Source organism: Struthio camelus, chromosome 22 (assembly GCF_040807025.1).
Source record: "Struthio camelus isolate bStrCam1 chromosome 22, bStrCam1.hap1, whole genome shotgun sequence".
NCBI classification, from domain to species: Eukaryota; Metazoa; Chordata; class Aves; order Struthioniformes; family Struthionidae; genus Struthio; species Struthio camelus.
Window position 1 is genome coordinate 3829596 of NC_090963.1, and position 15927 is coordinate 3845522.

The following is a 15927-nucleotide window of genomic DNA, read 5'->3' on the forward strand; positions in this document are numbered from 1 at the left end:
TTCACTGTGCCAACTCTCAACTTTAGGCCTGCTGGAGAGACTTCTGCTCTTTGCCTTCACGTGGAGAGCGATGGCAAGAGCGGGCTGCCAGCGTTCCCCGGACGAGCCGTGTGCGAAGGGCTGGCTGCTGACTGCCCACAGCGGAGCAGCTGGTCGCCCCCGGTTTGCAGGAAGCATAGCCCTTTCCTGGTTACTCATCCCTGCCTCTCTGGGCCCTGGTTCTCCGCTGTTCGCTCTTCCTGTTCTGCATGTTCCCAGTCACATCTCCCTACACATCCCTCACCACTCCTCATGCCTGACCAGTCCCAAACTCACAGGCTCTTATCTCAGTCTCCTCCTTCCCTCTTTGCATTCGGTGCAGGCCAACACACAGGCGGTCGCCAGGAGCCCACCCACCAGGTCTTTGTTCAAAACCAGACACAAAACTCGAAAAAAGAGGACTCCGGAGTGATTTTTTGTTTTCTCTCTCTCTCTGTTTTTTTTTTTTTTTAACAAGGATAAGAGCACCTCCCCTCTTGTCTGACTCAGTTCTGTTCTCCACTTTATTTTCCATCATCATGGAGAAAAACATTCAGGCAAACTGAAGCGGGTTTGCCAGAGGCGGGATCAGCAGACACCCACTCCGGGAGCTCTTACAGCCGGGAGGGCCGAGGCTGAAAGGAGGTCCCGGCCCCACCGACACCCTCCGCACGCCTGGTCCCGTTCCTCCCACGCTGATTTCGTCTTCCGCGCACTGCCCCAAGCCCTCTCTCCCTCGCTGTGCCGGCCGCGGAGCTGCGCTCCGATCCCTCTTGCCGCCGGTAAGAGGGCAGGGCAGAGGGGCGGCGGGGGCAGCCGGCGCCGGGCGGGCTCCCCTCCGCCGGGACCCGCAGCTGCCCGGCCGGGGGCGGGGAGGATAAAAGCACCCGGTGCGCGCCGGCTCCGCCTCCCCGCCCGCCCGGTCCTGCAGCAGGCGGCCGGTCCCGGTCCCCGAGAGGAGGCGGCGGCGGGGCCCGGGACTCCCCTCGACCCGGGGCCGGGCTGGTGGCTAAGCGCGAGGTGAGCGGCGCCCTGAGCTGCCCGCTGCTGCCGGGCTGGGGAGCGGCTGTGCGGGGCCGGCCGGGGGGCGCAGGGGGCGCTGCCCGCCCCGGGGGCGAGCCGTGCCCGGCCGGGGGAGGGAGGGGAGGTGTGCCGGGCGGTGATGCCGCCCCTCGGCCGAGGGTGGTGCCGGCTTCTGGTGTTTCCCCGAGTATGGCCCGAGCTGGGTAGTGGGGAAAGGCTTGTGGAGAAGCTGGAGGCAGGTGTGCTAGTGGAGGAAATGGTGCTGGAGAGGGCCTGGCTCTTTTCTGGAGAGCACTGTGTTTATGGGAAGAATATAAAGCTTGTTTTGATTTTTTTTCCTTTTTGTTTTTGTTTTTTTTCCTCTGGGGTGCCTGCTTATCAGCAGGGGTTGATAAGGAGGCACGTGGGCTGGGTGGACGTCCCTTGGCTGACAGGGCTGCTCTGCTCATATAATTTCCCCTCTCTTCCCATTCAGCAGGATGGTTTCTATCATTCTTGAGGTGACCTGCAGTTTCTTTGCCTGGCTGTCTCTGTATGCCTTCTTCTGCTACCGGAACAAGCACCGTTCCTACGAGTGGAGCTGTCGTTTGGTTACTCTGCTGCACGGGGTGATTGTCACCTGCCTGTCTGGTTACGTTGCTCTCCTTGATGGCCCCTGGCCTCTAACCCATGCAGGTATGTTGGGAGCCTTAGCTCATATACATATCCCTGTCATCCAGTGTGGATGATGACTTTGTCTCTATTTCTGCTGGAAGTGGAGTGAGGGTCTGATCTCTCTTGCTGTCTGTTGTCTTTGGTGTATGTTTTTGGGGAATGAGGGGGATTTTGCTTGACTCTCCTGCTTCTCTTCCAGCCCTTACTACTATTTACTCTTCATCTTCTTATTCACCTTTTGTTTTTATCCATGTATATGTTGAAAGTCTTTAGGTTGGCAGCTTGAGTTTATCACAGTATCTGAATGAGGTGTGGCAATGTGTTGGACTGGACTAAACGCTTTTCACATTTTTGAGGATGTAGCAACTCTTAGCATTTGTTTGTGGGTTTCTGTTTGCTGTTTCCTATCATTAAACCTCAAATAGTTCTGCTGATGGGGAAGCTTTCTAAAAGGGTGGAGAGAAAGGAAACAGAAGTGTGGAAGGATAGAATGACTTGCTTGGGTCTGCTGAGCAGAGCAAAGTCTGAAAACAAAACAGAACTGGACACCTGAACTTCCAGTCTGGTGCTTGGCCTGTAGGATACGTCTGAAAACAAAGGAGGAAAAAGGCATACTTGCAACCTGTAATAGAAGTCTTTTTTTTTAAAAAAGACCCTAGGCTTATGTATGTCTTTCATTTCAGGTTCACCAAACACACCTCTTCAGATTCACGTGCTGTCCCTGACCTTGGGTTACTTTATCTTTGACCTGGGCTGGTGCCTGTATTTCCAGACAGAAGGGGACCTAATGCTGTTCCATCACACACTGAGTATCTGTGGCATGATCATGGTGCTGGGGCTCGGGAAGTCTGCTACAGGAGTCAATGCTGTTGTATTTGTTAGCGAGATCACCAATCCACTGCTACAGACCCGATGGTTTCTGCGGGAAATGGGGTGTTACCACAGCATCCTGGGAGAGGCGGTGGATTTTTTCTTTGTGTTCTTCTTCCTGGTGCTGCGAATTGGGGGAGGAGCCTTGATCATGTATGCAATGGTGACATCACCTGATCCCATCTGGCTTCTCAAAGCTGGAGGCCTGGCTATGTATGCCGTATCCTTGGGGTTCATGGTTGAAATCTGCCGCTTTGTTAGGAGGAAAATACTGAAAAAATGTAATTCCTGGAAAAGCATGAGGAGTAGGAATGCACCTGTGAAAACTAATGGGCACTTGGCAGCTCATTAACTGTGGCTGTGGAAGACCATCCCTTGGGAGAGGGTCCTGGCTACTGAAGCCCGTTCCTGTGAGAAGAGCTCCTAGAAGTGATGTGGAATGGACTTTATGGCACTGGGAATGGTCTGCTACCCCAGGAGGAGACGAAGCGGCTCTAGGAACTCGGGAAAGCTAACTGAAGAGGGTTTCAAGGGGAAAACTGAGGAACTTGGCAACTGACCTGTGTTGATTCCCTAACTTCTCCAGCGATGGTAGAGTCTCTGAGAGGGTGGTAATGCCAGAGCTATTCAGTCTGCAACAGAGAAGTGCACAGTCCCTGTGTTCTGTAATCATCTTCTTGGAGGCAGTATTTCACAGTGTAGAACCAGAAAATGTAATCTGAAAAATCCTATTCCACTGCAAGTGGGACCAGGTAGGGGTGTGACCTAGCAAAGCCTTACTCAGCCTCACTTGGACTTCGTTCTGCGGTTGGAAGACACACTTGACTAAGTACTTGGATGAAGGCCTCTGAACAAGACAAAGTGCTCGCAGGGGTACAGTAAGTTGTCCTTTGAGTGTGTGAAGTGATGGTACTCCAGGTGAGGCAGTGTTTTACCTCATTGTTTTTAGTGACACATTTCCTTTTTTGAATACTTGCATTCAAGTAGGTGCTGTTCTTAAAGCAGTGCTACTCCACTGGAATTACTTCTGGCACTGTGCTTGTGAACAGGAGTCAAGAACTAGACTTGTGCCAATGAACTCCGTAAGCAGGTGTTCATCTAGCCTTGGGCTGCTTTCAAAAATGCAGACATTTTGTGGGTGAGAAATGATAGAGAGGAGCCCTGCCTGGATGCTGTATTGGTTCTGGGGATGGCTTACTTACAGGTCACTTAAGCTTAATTCAAGGTTAACAAGAGTCAAATAAGTAATTATATTTTCAGGAGTGGTAGTAATGTTTAGGCAGATGGCAATGTGCCATCTGCTCCATACCAGCAGGTCTCAGAGTATGGACCAGTTCTCAGGGCACTTGTATTCCTAACCTCTCAGAGTTGTATTCTGACTTTTCCCCTGGGGTTTTAATGTGAATTTCCCTGCATTTGAGGCTGTACTTCAGATGCCATTTCTCCTATAAAAGCCTCACAGCTGATAAATGGCCCTGTGTTGCCCTCAGGCTTAGCAAGGCTGGCTGCCTTTCCCTCCTTCCTGCTTTCAAAGACCTTGTTTAGATGTCCTTCCTGAAGGATTACATATCTTGAAGCTCTAGAAATGCTGCTCCTAATAAAAGGAGGAACTAAAGGCCCTCTGAAACTGCCTGTGTCACTCTTGACCAAGTGTGGTGTCACACCTATGGCAGTGGGAATACAGCTGCTGTGGTGATTGGCCTTACGAGCTCCTCCAGGCCCCTTATCTCACCGACTTTGGCACTGTTCAGTGCTGATACTTGCTGTGGCTTGAGAGATTAGAAAGTGGGAAAACTGGAGCCTTGCGTTCCTGATACATTGCTGGCATGGCTCTGAGGGCCTGGATTGGTGAGGTATGAACCCTTGCCAAAGTCGCTGTGTTCTTGTGAAAATGCCTATGAGTGATGAGATTTCTAATAAAGTTATGTTTTCTTTTTAAAAAGAAACCCTTGCTGTAATGTTCTTTTGTCCTGGGTCTTAAGGAGGCAACTGAAGTTAACATTGAGGAAAGGAAGGGCTTGAGGGTAGTCTAAGCATGCTATGGTTAGCAGTCACTGGCAAAGCTCTAGCTCAAACCTTCTCACTGCTCAAGGAGTGGGCGATGGTAAATCAAGCACAGAGTGAGCCTTCTGCTCTGGAGCTCAGGCTTGAGGTGTGAAGGATAGATGAGGGTCAGCAGGAGCTCAGACTTGACTAAAGTACCCCTAGCTTGCTTTGCCAATGAGTCACTGTCAGTGTTGTAGGATACCTACGAATGAGACACTGAACAGAGGTGGTGTTTCCTCTTGATGGACACAAGGTTGTGCAGCAGCTGTTAAATTCTGGGTCATGGCCTGCATCCCAGACTCCTTTTTCCTCTGGAGCAGCAATACCTGCTGCATTTCACTCTAGAAGTGACAGTCTCAGAAGGCTTGGTTACAAGGTGATTTATTTACAGTATCTTTGGAGATGCAATTGAAAGCATGAGAGGCATCGGCACCTTTTTCTTATCAGGAAACTGGCATCCTAAGCCACTGCTGAGTGGCCGTTGCTAGATGTGAATGTGCTGCTGCTGGGCTGGGACCCTGGCTCTAGCAGGAGGGAATTAGGATGGGATTTGGGCTCTAGCAGGAGCGGTTGTCCCTCAGGAGAGGGACAGTAACCCAGTGCACCCAGCTTGCTCCAATGCAAAACAGAACTGGTGGTGGTGAACTCTGAGATCTGAAGCAGAGCAAATGCTCTCATGGTCATCTTCCATGTCTCATGTAGGGCACAGTGTTAGTGTTCAGCCTTCTAATGCGATGCCAGAAAAGCATCCTTGGTATCCCATGGGATTTCTTTCTCCTTTGCTAATGCTTGAGACAATGCAATTTTTTAATGTTTACTATAGCTGCCTGATTTTTATGGGTAAACATAACGAGGGCTCTTTCCCTTACCAAAAAGTGACCAGCAGTCTTGACTTAGCTCAGCCTTTAACTGAGAGACTATTGGACTCCAGCTATATACATATTCCCAGTTTATTTTTGGACAAGGAGTTTCCAAGTGATGATCTCTACCCTCTGTGTTGCAAACTCTTGTTTAGAACAGGTGTGGAAATAAGATGAGCAAATAACTTATTGATATGCAAGGGCATATCTATACTACAAAGGGTGGCAGTGTGCAAATAACTGTTACAAGAGGTTCCTGTCCCTAGCTGTTTTGCTGAATGCTATTTATCTGCAGGCAAAATGAGGTGGTGCAACTCAGCCTGCCTATTTAAATGGCTGACTCTGCACAAAGCAAACAAGAAAATCGGTGTATAAGCTGCACCTCACTTCTGGTACAATCCACTGGGAGATGATTTAACTCCTCACTTTGCATTTCGCTATATGCAAATTCTGCATGTTGTATGATCTAGAACAAATTAAAAGCTTCCATATTCTACCTCAGGGGTTTAATGGTCCTTGCTTTTAGGAGTGAGTGCTATTCTGCTGTGACTGTCTCTGTTCTTGCCCGTTCAATTTCTGTACCACAACTCAACATTAGCCCTGTAGCTTTCAGTCTACTATCAATGCTGTTCTTTTTCTGAAACCAAATGTTAGAACAGATTCATCTTATTTGTTTTTGAAGTTATTGGAGTTGGCGTGATGCCTAGTCCAGCAAAGGTGTGGGAAAGCAAAATGAGACCTAAGATTCCTCAGAGAAGCAAATGCACTATTGAGGTAGCTGAGGATGGGGTGTTGAAATGGCTGAGGAGCATCTTGTAGCAATAGGAACCTGGCCTGGCCTGAACTGGAAGGGTGAGATAGACAGATACCAGTTAAAAACAGCATGGTTTCATGTGCTGTGAGAAGCAGCACAAGCCACTCCCAACAGCTGTATTTCAAAAGCCAAAACTTGATGGGAGAAAAATAGTAGGTCTGGGTGTGAGAGGTAGCTTTGACTGTAACTCAAAGGAATATGGGGCTGGTTGGAGGAAGATTTTTGTGAGCTACTTGAGGGGCCTTGTTTTGCTGCTCTGTGGAGGGAGGGGGCTGTATTTTGCTGCTTGACTGTGTGCGGCCACAAGTCAGCAGGGTTTCTAAGTGCTGCGGAAGCATAGGCTGAGAGGGTACGCTTGGGGCAGGGCCGTGCCCTCCCCTAGCCTGCTGAAGCTCGCCCTCTCTGCCATGCCGGGATGGTAGGCCCTGCAGAGTATGTTACCTTCAAGCTCGTGCTACCTTAATGCAGTTTTGCAGCTCGGGGAGACTCGGCTCGCGTCTGCTGCTGCCCGGCTGCGAGTGAAGGCAGCCCACGGCAGCCGGCGGGGGCGCGGGGGGGGGCTGATATCCCATGCCCACCAGCCGCGGCAGCGCTCCGCCTGTGCGCGCACAGCTGGGAGCGTCCCCTGCCTCCTGCCTTGCGCCCGGCCGGGGCAGCCTGGAGCCTCCCTCCCTCCCTCCCCGCCCGCCGCGGCGCGCTGCCGTCCGTCCTCCCCGCCGGTAGGTGCCCCTAAGCCGCCATCCGGGCGCCGCGGCGGCGCTCGCCAGGGCCGCGGCCCCGCGCCCGCTCCGCCCGGCAGGTGGGTGCGCGGCGGGGAGGCGGCTCGGCGCGGGGGACGGGGCTCTTCTCCGCGCGTCTGTGGTTTCAGGGGCGTTTAGACTCTCCGGCCTCTCCTTCCCGCTCCAATCGGGAAACGACAGTCCTGGGAAATGGGCTGCCCATCTTAGTTTTTAAGGTCTTCCCGGGAGGGCTGGGCTGATCTGGGATTCGGGCTGCCGAGGCATGCAGTTATTGCAGGGCCTGCCGGCGCTCGTGACCCTGCTGTCACGGGAAATGCGAGTAATAACGTAATTGTTGCCGTTTCTGAAGGGTATCACCCTCCCTAGTGCATCGGGATGGGCGTAATTCACGGATGCAGTATATACTGTATGTATTAATAGCAAACGTTAAGCTTGGATGTGCGTTTGGAGGATACCTCCCTTCTCCCTTTCCAAGGGATAGGGAGAAATCTTTTGTGCGAATAGGTGAGGAAAACGTTTTGAAACGTTGAAAAGATCATTCCAGCTCTTGGAGTGGTCAGGTATCCCTCTGCCAGGCATCTCCAGCTGGTCAGTCCCTCCTGTCTCATCCAGATTCCTTCTGCCTTACCCACCTCCTTTCTGCGTGAGGCAGGGCCTTGCGTACCGGAGATGCCAATGGAAACATCAGATCAGAACAGTTAAACACATCCTTATTTCATCTCTCCATGTTCCCTAGGCCCATTATAACATAATGGTTTTGTTTATCCAGCCGCCTCAGTCATGCCTTGTGCTACGTGAAACAGGGCAAACAGGAAGGTTGGGAATTGCGTCTCTGACTCCTCATCACGTGTGGCCCTGTCGGTGTTCCCCAGCCCTGGGCACGAATCCAGTGGGGTGGTCAGCAGATACCAGCAGGACCAGTGGCACTTTTAATATTCTACAGCTGGAAATCTGTGCACCCCAGAGCGTGGCTCAGCTTCTTCTGATGCACTTTCCTGAACATTTAGCAATAATGAGACAGAGAGAGGTGTTATAAATATGAGTGAGCTGTAGGTGTAGCATTATTATATATTGGGGGGGGGGTAGCAACAAAAGCAGTGTGCTCTGCAGACATTTATGCATTGCAATTTTGCTCTGGTAACATATCCAATTCTTTTGCATGTTTGAAAGATTCTGTATTGCACAAGGAGGAAGCATGTGTACAGGAAATTTTCCTACTGCTAAAAACATATCCTTTCATTCAGCATGTTAGGGCAGGTGCAGCTAGTGCACATCGTGCAGGAGTCCGCGGAGTGACTGTCAGGCCGATGGGCAGAGGGACAGTCTGGAAGCATTAGAGGGCACTTGTCTTGAGCAATGTCAGTAACTTCCTTTTTGCAGCTTGACCTGCAGAGCGGCCCCAGAATCGTCCTGGCAGCTTGTCGGAGTGAGGCTGGAAGGGCCTTGAGAGGTTTTCTTGTTCACCCTCCTTATGCCGTGCTCTGCCTAAAAAAATCTTTAGGGGCATAGCTCCTAATCCTTTTGCATCAAAGATTTGGAGATCTTGGTGAAATCTGCAGTGAGGACAGTTAAACAGGGGAGGAGGAATATGTGCCTATACCTGCTGACTTGATTTCTGCCTGATCTTACTCCTCTCCCTCTGCTGGTCGTTTCCTGTACATCCTTTGAGTGCAAGCTGCTGAGGAGGGAGCGTGTGCAGCACCTAGCACGGTGGAGTTGTGAGGAAGGCCAAGAGACCCTTGGAGAATGCAGCCAGGGCTAGGAAAGGGACAGGCTGGATGAGCGCTTGGCTGCTCCCTCAGGAGGTGTGCCAATTTATTCCATCACCGTTTGCTGGGAGAGGCTTTGTTCTAACCTGAGCTTTGTCCCCGTGCTCTAAAGAAGCAGCTTGAACTATATGTTGTTACTGCTGGAAGTTTTCCCTGGGAAGACAAGGGGATTTTCCAGCAGATTTTTTTCCAAACTGACCTGGAAGTGGGTTAGTGCTAGAAGGTTAAAATTCAGTAGCAGGAGGCGGTAGCAATGCTTTTGTGTTTCTTGTCACCCGTTTGCAAATGGTGTGGCAGCACTAGGAAGGTGGATGAGCAGTGAACCTAGCAAGAGGGTGGTGGGGTTTTGGGGCGGAGAAGAAGAATCAAGCTAGCAAACAGCATGGCAGGATGAACAGGTGGGGCAACACAGGCAGACCACTGAAATGCAGGATGTGTGTGCAGGGAAGAAAAATCAAGGGGCAGGAATAGCTCTGGATCAAAGCCTTGTTGGTAGTAGTGAAGCTCATCAGCCTGTCCCTTAGGCAGTGCAGATGAGCGCTAACATATCCTAGAAGATCTCTGCATCATAGCCTGGTTGGGGAAGTCCTCAGAGGTGCATTCCCAAGTCCTGGTCTGTTTTCTGCTCAACAAAGCTAAGAACTCATTGTCTTACAAGATCGTTGCTTTCAATGTGTCTTCCCGTGGTGGAGGTGACATCGGTGGGGGCTGCGCGCCAGTGGCTACTAGTAAATCTGGCCTGATTCTCAAGGATATGCTTTTTTGGTGTAGGCCTTTCCTCAGAGGAATCATACTTCCCAGCACCATTTATCCTGTTGCGGCTGACAGAATGGGGATTCTGGGAAGCTACCGTAAGCTCTTCCACTGAGTCATTGTATGAGCTCAGACAGTCATGTCACTGCCTTGTGCCACAGTGTCCCCATGAGAAACTGCTGATGTTGGCTCTCCTGTGAGAAGTGATTTGGATCAAAATTGCCGCGTGGGAGTTAACATTTGTACTGTGAACTCTCTGCTTGCATTGGTTTAATATCTAAGAGACTGGAGGGGAGATTGTGAGCCTCTGGGAAGAGTGTGTCACCTGCTCCCAGGTTACAATAATGGGTGCCTTTGGATAAAATTGTCAGGAGCAAGTAGCACCGTCAGTAAATAGTGCTGTCTGCTGCGCTGGGGTGGTTACTGGCGAAATGCTTTACTGGGTTGCGCTAACACTGTCAAAAGCCTAGACTTTCTGATCCGTTTCTTCCTTCCGTTCCTCTGTCAGGATGCTGTTCCCCCTGCCTCTGCGGGTAGCCTGCAGCCTGATTGCCTGGCTATCTCTCTACGCTTGGTTCTGCCATCGCTACAAGCACCGGAATTACGAATGGAGCTGCCGGCTGGTCACCCTGACCCATGGCATCCTTGCTACCTGCCTCTCTGCTTACATTGGCTTTATTGATGGTCCCTGGCCTTTGACTCACGCAGGTATGTGATGGAAGTTGTGGTCCCGAGTCCCCAGTGGGTGATCCGATGGCACAAAGTGGGATTATCCCACCACCCTGGTAGCCCACCCACTTGAGAAACATTGACTGCAATGGTTTGTGGGATTCTTTGTGATGGAAAGTATTAGAGAAATGAAGAGACTGGTACTGTATTTTGCTAGTGTAATGATCCTCCCCAACTGCAATCCAGTACAGCGTGTCATCACACTGTGTGAGCATTACGTGTGAGCAGCTGTTAGACTGACAAATACAGTACTGTGACTCCTCTGGCTTCTCCAGCTGAGCTGTGATCCCTACAAGATAATATCAGCCTGTCAGTGCTGGAGGTGAATACCACTTTCCTGTCTCAGATCCTGCCTGCTTGTTGCTTCTGTGCTTTAAAGCTCTGGCTGGTGTCTTTCTGTTTTCAGGATCTCCAAACACAGCTCTTCAGGTGCATGTGCTGTGCCTTAGCTTGGGCTACTTCCTCTTCGACCTTTGTTGGTGTGTGTACTTTCAGACGGAGGGTGCCCTGATGCTGGCCCACCATCTGGTGAGCATCTTGGGCATCACAGCGTCATTAGCACTTGGGGAATCAGCTGCTGAGGTCAACGCCGTCATCTTTGGCAGTGAGATCACTAACCCGCTGTTGCAGGCCCGCTGGTTCCTGAGGGAGATGGGGTGTTACCATAGCCTCACAGGTGACCTGGTGGATTTCTTCTTCGTGGTGCTCTTCACTGGGGTGCGAATTGGAGTGGGGGCCTGGCTGATGTACTGTGAGCTTGCCTCTCCCAAACCCAGGTGGTACATTAAGTTGGGTGGTGTGATCATGTATGCTGTCTCCTGGGTTTTCATGGTCAGCATCTGTCGCTTCGCTAGGAGGAAGAGCATGAAGAAGTACCATGCTTGGAGAAGCCGGAGGAGTGAGGAGTTGTACTTGAAAACTAATGGACATCTGAAAAATCACTGACTGGGTATTGAGTACAGTCTTCCTTGAGTTCACAATCTGGCAAGAAGGGGATCATGCCTGAAATGCCACTGTCGGGAAAGGAGTCAATGCACGTTAGCAATTCTGGAGCCAAATTTCTCTCTGGCGTAACTCCATTGAAACCCGTGGAGCTATGCCATGGATTGATTGGATCTGCAGTGTTTGGCCTGGCAGAGGCTGGCTGAGTGTGTATATAAGCGTAAACTAAATGATATTAGTGAAAGAAGGGCTAATTTTATGGACTAAACATAGCTAGGTCAGCAGTGCAGGTGTAAATAGCAGTATTAGTAGCTAACTCCTTCAGCACTGGTACAATCTTGGAAAAGGTGAGAAAAATAACACTGGGTCTTTTGACGTTCGTCGTACGGTGCAGTCTAGACAGCGAGAGTGACCGTTTATGCTCTTAGGAAGAAACATGTTCTAGTGTTTCATGTGAGTCGGGCAGAAGTAGGAGTTGGGATTCCTGGCTCTTCCACCAATTTGCTATGTGACCTTGGGCAAGTCACTTAACTCTCTAACTCTGTGCCTAGTTTCCCCATATGTGAATTGGGGATGATGGAGCCGATCCATCTGTGTTATGCACTTTCAAATCTTTACTTGAGAGGTGCTATATTAATGCAAAGTGATGGTGGTTGTCTGCACTTTGTTCATTATCCCTCTGTTTCCTTTGGGAGAAATAATTTTGGTGGTTGAGCTAGAATGTGACTGTAGAAAGGACAGAATTTTAGGTAGGCCTTTGTTTCCTACCCTTTCTAATTGCTTTTAATAACTTATTTAATAACTTATTGGTAAATTATTTTTGGTAGTGCCCAGAGGCTCTAATCAGCATTGGCACCTTGCAGGACTAGGTGCTATATGAATCCACCCAAAGACACAGCCCTTAACATGAAGCGCTTTTTCGACTTTTTCCCTTTTCTTCATCCCCGACAATTAAAACCCTCTCCACCCCCTCCAAATACTACCCTTAGCTCCTTGAGGGACCAGCGCTCTCCATTATGCGAAGCCCCATCAGGACTTGCCAGTAAGTCATTCTCTGGTTGATAGGCCTCAAATACGGGCTAAGCGCTGATGTGCTTGCAGAATGCTGAAGAATTGCCCTCTGCTGTGTTTATCGGCCCAAATGCAGGCGTAGTGTGGGGCAAGCTTCTCAGCAAATGACGTGACTTGAGATTGTCAGACAAATACCTTCCCCAAGCTGCGAGTTGCTTTTAAAAATGAGAGTAGTAAATGCAGAGCGTTTTACTGCAGCAATCTGCAAGCAATCTGTATTTGCCGTTTTTGGCAACCTAAAGGGAACACGGACCAGAATCTGATTTGTAGTAAAGGCCATATATTTCTGTTGTCTTGAAAGTGTCGTTCCAGATTCAGATCAGTGTATCTGAATACAGGGTCTGCCCCAGGGCTTGCTGGGAATAGTGGAGGACTGTAGGTGAAATCTGGGGTCTCTATGAGAAAAAATGATTGGAAAAAACAGCTTGTTAGAAACTAGCATTGTTGGTTTTTCTCAGCACTGTAGATACCAGTTTCAACGAGAATGTTTCCTCAGATCCAAGTTGGGATTTCTGCTTGAAGAGTGGCCAACATGCATCTTGAAAACATGGTGTTAGGGTGGAAGGGCTACCCGTTTTCCAGTCCTTCCTCTGCCCCGTTCAAGCTAGAGACCTAACTTTGGCTCTCCTGCATCTGAATTATGTATTGACCCCTCGTCTCTGAATTCATTTCCGTCTCCCTGAATGGATTTGCGTCACTTCATAAAAGTGAAGATTTATGGGTTAAGAGGGAATTACCTTACAGCCTGCTGAGTAAAGAAGTGCAGAGAAGTGAACCTGACTGGGAGAAAAGCTAAGTGTTACTTCAGTCCCCTTAGCAGGGAAAAATTGTCCCCGATTTGCAGCTGCTGTTGTTTATTTCACTGTATGTTCTTTAGCACTGTTACTTTGCTATTGCTGCTGAAGCTATGATCATTAATTCTGAGCCTCAGCACCCCCGTTCCAGTTCTGCTGAGAGCCTTGCCTGTTGCAACCAAAGACCTGAAGAGCCCAAAGGGCTTCACACTAGCAGAGCCAACTGACAGGTGAGCTGATCCTTTAAAAAGAAACTTGACTCATTTAGCACAGTGCAGCGATGTAACTGTTGAGCCTTGAGGGGAGACAAGAAGGGCTAGCTGGGACTTGCTGGTTCTTTCGCAGCACTGCTGCAGATGTGGGGTGTGTCAAGGAACCTTTTTGCCTCAGCTTACCCACCTTATTAAGTGGGTACAGTATTTAGCTACCTCATGGGGTGTTTTTGTTTGTTAGCACTAAGCCACCTTTGATAAACGCTTGGTGGTTTCTGTCAAGCTGTGCTGTGTAAAAGTAAAATGCTGTTGCTTTGAGTAAAGCACTTCTCACTATGACCCATAAGCAGTACTTTCTAACCTGAACATAGCGCTTCCCAGCGTCTGGTTTGCCTCACAAATGCACGAGTCCAAGAGGCTTTGTAGTGCTACTTAACAGGCAGGAGTCAAAAGGAGTAAGCTAGACATATATGTAAGGGTCAGCCCTGCCACCTCATAACCAGACTCCCAAGTTAAAGCAAGGCGGTCTGGTGGGTTTTCTCAAGGAAGCACTGCAGTAAATTTGGAGCCAGAAGAGCTTCAGCAGCCAAACGTGACCAGGGAATAAGAAGTGAGATGGTTGCGGGGAGAGTTTTCAGCAGCCGGTCCTGAGGACATGTAGCAGAAAGCTGAACCTGTTCATTTCTCAGCGCAGTTGTTGACTTGCCCATCAAGAAGGGTTTCCGGAGAAATCCTGATGGTTTGGACTCTGACCTCTGGCAAGGTCGGTCAGCAGCTGAATGCATGGTTACAGCTCTTCTGTGCGCAGCCTGCCCAAGTAGGCATAGAGAAGAAGGATGCCAGTTGAAATGACTGCAGGTATGTGTGAAACACGGCACCTTGTGTGAGTGTGTTTTGGAAGATAATGCACTTAATGGCTGAGGGGCCCCTTTCTTTGAAGTGGGGGGAACTTGGTTGGGAGAAGCAGAGCTCTGTGATCAGTGTTGAGGCTTTAGATGATAAACAAAGGCACGAGAAAACAAAAGAGCAATTACGGATGGCTCTGTGAGGTGGAGGTAGCAGCAGTGTCTCAGAGCAAGGCCTTGTAGTGTGGAGAGTGGGCCCCAGCACAGAATCACAGACCCGGGGATAGGAACTAAAACTTTCCGGCTGAGTGGAGCACATGATGTGGGACCCCTGTCCTCAAGCTAGTCCATGGTGACGAGAGCAAGTTGTAAAAGTAAACTGCAGAACTAGTGTGAAATACTAACTTGTGTTTGAATTACTGTGTAATAGCAACTAATGTTTCACCAGCGAATGGTGTAGATGCTTTGTATTATGTTTTATAAAATAAAGATTCTTTAATTATAATGAGAAATTCGGTTTCCTTCTTTTGATGCTGTTCTTGCTTAAGTCATATGTGTATCATTGAGTGAGTCAGCATTGCCAGTGTAAATTGGCCAAGTGTTGGGCATTGGATGTTTTTTGGAGGCTGATCCAACAACTTGTTCTACAGCTTTGACCATTATTGCCTCTTAGAGATCTTAACGTTATTTTACAGGCAGAGAAACTACTCTTCCTTGCAAGGTTGTTGTGAAGAGTAGATGGTAGTTTAGGGTTTACTAATAGATGCTTTCAGGTTGTTGACTGGCTGAACAGGGTGTGCTTCTTCTATAACTTTTTTATAGTGGCATGTAGCTTTTGTTCCCAGGCCTTTCATGTAGCTATTACCTCTTGTAAATCCTCAGGCAACTCAAAGAGTAAAAACATTCCCTTTGTTTTTCATGCCCTATTTGCTAAAGAAAGAGGGTGTTCTGTGCTTTCACATCATGAACCACTCTTCTCATTCACCGACTACACGTTGTTGGCTAAGAATTGCTCTACTGAAAGTCTGATAGGAATAGAGTATTCTAGCATTATTTAATGTTGCCTGAAGTGGGGGTGCTTGCAGCTGTAGAAATGAGCCAAAGTCTGCCCTGTGTAAAGGTGCAGACTTTTCTGGGGGCTAAGCTGTACAGGTGTGTCTCCACATGCCTGCCATGGTGCTATTGCTTACATCCTGGGTGACTGCTTTCATTCAGAGCCAGAGAGAAACTGCAGGTCTGTGTAGCTGCTGGGAGTTGGGTATATCATGCTCTGTTCACCCCCCAGAGCTCCCCGAGCAGGACGGACTGTATCACGTAATCTGCTGTGAGAGGGGTGAGCTGCCCTGAGGATGTTGTCAAGGGCTCGAATGGATTCACATAGGGGCTGCTTTTGCCCTTGGTGCAATGGCTTAGCACTGTGAAAGCCACCAATGCACACAGGAGGCTTTTGTCAGAAGTGATTTAGGAAGTTCTTGCAATCCTTTTAAAAGCTCTTCGTCGAAAGGGTACTCCTAAAATAGAGAGAGAGGAAAACATTTCTTTCAGAGTGATTCTTCTTTCAGTGGCCAAAGAAGGACGACCAGGCACCAACAAGAACTTCTCTGGACCAGGCACTGTACAGACCCAGAACCAAAGAAAGGCCCTGATCTATACAGTCTAAATCAGCAGCTGGGAAAATCTATGTAGCCAAGCCACACTCGGGAAGGACTGGTAGTGTTCTGTGTTGTGTTGGTAAAGAACAGCTGAGCTGCACTGCTCGTGGTCACAGCATTTTGCCGGAGGTCTAG

The 15927-nt window shown here is 49.3% G+C and overlaps 2 protein-coding genes across 5 annotated transcripts; both read left to right on the top strand.

The window, feature by feature from the left end:
* Window positions 1-496: 496 nt before the first annotated feature.
* On the top strand, window positions 497-4502 carry TLCD5 (TLC domain containing 5). Of its 2 annotated transcripts, none has more exons than XM_068916495.1 (3): window positions 497-800; window positions 1517-1716; window positions 2379-4502. In XM_068916495.1, exons 2-3 carry the CDS (start codon window positions 1521-1523, stop codon window positions 2915-2917), a joined length of 735 nt encoding a protein of 244 aa, XP_068772596.1. In that variant the 5' UTR covers window positions 497-800; window positions 1517-1520; the 3' UTR covers window positions 2918-4502. The 2 variants fall into 2 exon arrangements, with proteins under 2 accessions (XP_068772596.1, XP_068772595.1); XM_068916494.1 differs by lacking the exon at window positions 497-800 and adding an exon at window positions 932-1038.
* On the top strand, window positions 3335-14649 carry LOC104143503 (TLC domain containing 5). 3 transcript variants are annotated; one of them, XM_068916491.1, is made up of 3 exons: window positions 3335-3443; window positions 10056-10255; window positions 10683-14643. In XM_068916491.1, the coding sequence occupies exons 1-3, from the start codon at window positions 3403-3405 to the stop codon at window positions 11219-11221; spliced, it is 780 nt and encodes a 259-aa protein (XP_068772592.1). In that variant the 5' UTR covers window positions 3335-3402; the 3' UTR covers window positions 11222-14643. The 3 variants fall into 3 exon arrangements, with proteins under 3 accessions (XP_068772592.1, XP_068772593.1, XP_068772594.1); XM_068916492.1 differs by lacking the exon at window positions 3335-3443 and adding an exon at window positions 7021-7084 and having other exon boundaries at window positions 10683-14649; XM_068916493.1 differs by lacking the exon at window positions 3335-3443 and adding an exon at window positions 7141-7240.
* The last annotated feature ends 1278 nt before the right edge of the window (window positions 14650-15927 follow it).

What these genes read in the sequence shown, in the direction of transcription:
- TLCD5 (XM_068916495.1), top strand. Translation starts at nt 1,521, where the DNA reads ATGGTTTCTATCATTCTTGAGGTGACCTGCAGTTTCTTTGCCTGGCTG. An exon ending in CTGGCCTCTAACCCATGCAG is followed by an intron (nt 1,717 to 2,378) that starts GTATGTTGGGAG and finishes CTTTCATTTCAG; the next exon opens with GTTCACCAAACACACCTCTT.
- LOC104143503 (XM_068916491.1), top strand. Translation starts at nt 3,403, where the DNA reads ATGAAGGCCTCTGAACAAGACAAAGTGCTCGCAGGGGTACA. An exon ending in AAAGTGCTCGCAGGGGTACA is followed by an intron (nt 3,444 to 10,055) that starts GTAAGTTGTCCT and finishes TTCCTCTGTCAG; the next exon opens with GATGCTGTTCCCCCTGCCTC. An exon ending in CTGGCCTTTGACTCACGCAG is followed by an intron (nt 10,256 to 10,682) that starts GTATGTGATGGA and finishes TTCTGTTTTCAG; the next exon opens with GATCTCCAAACACAGCTCTT.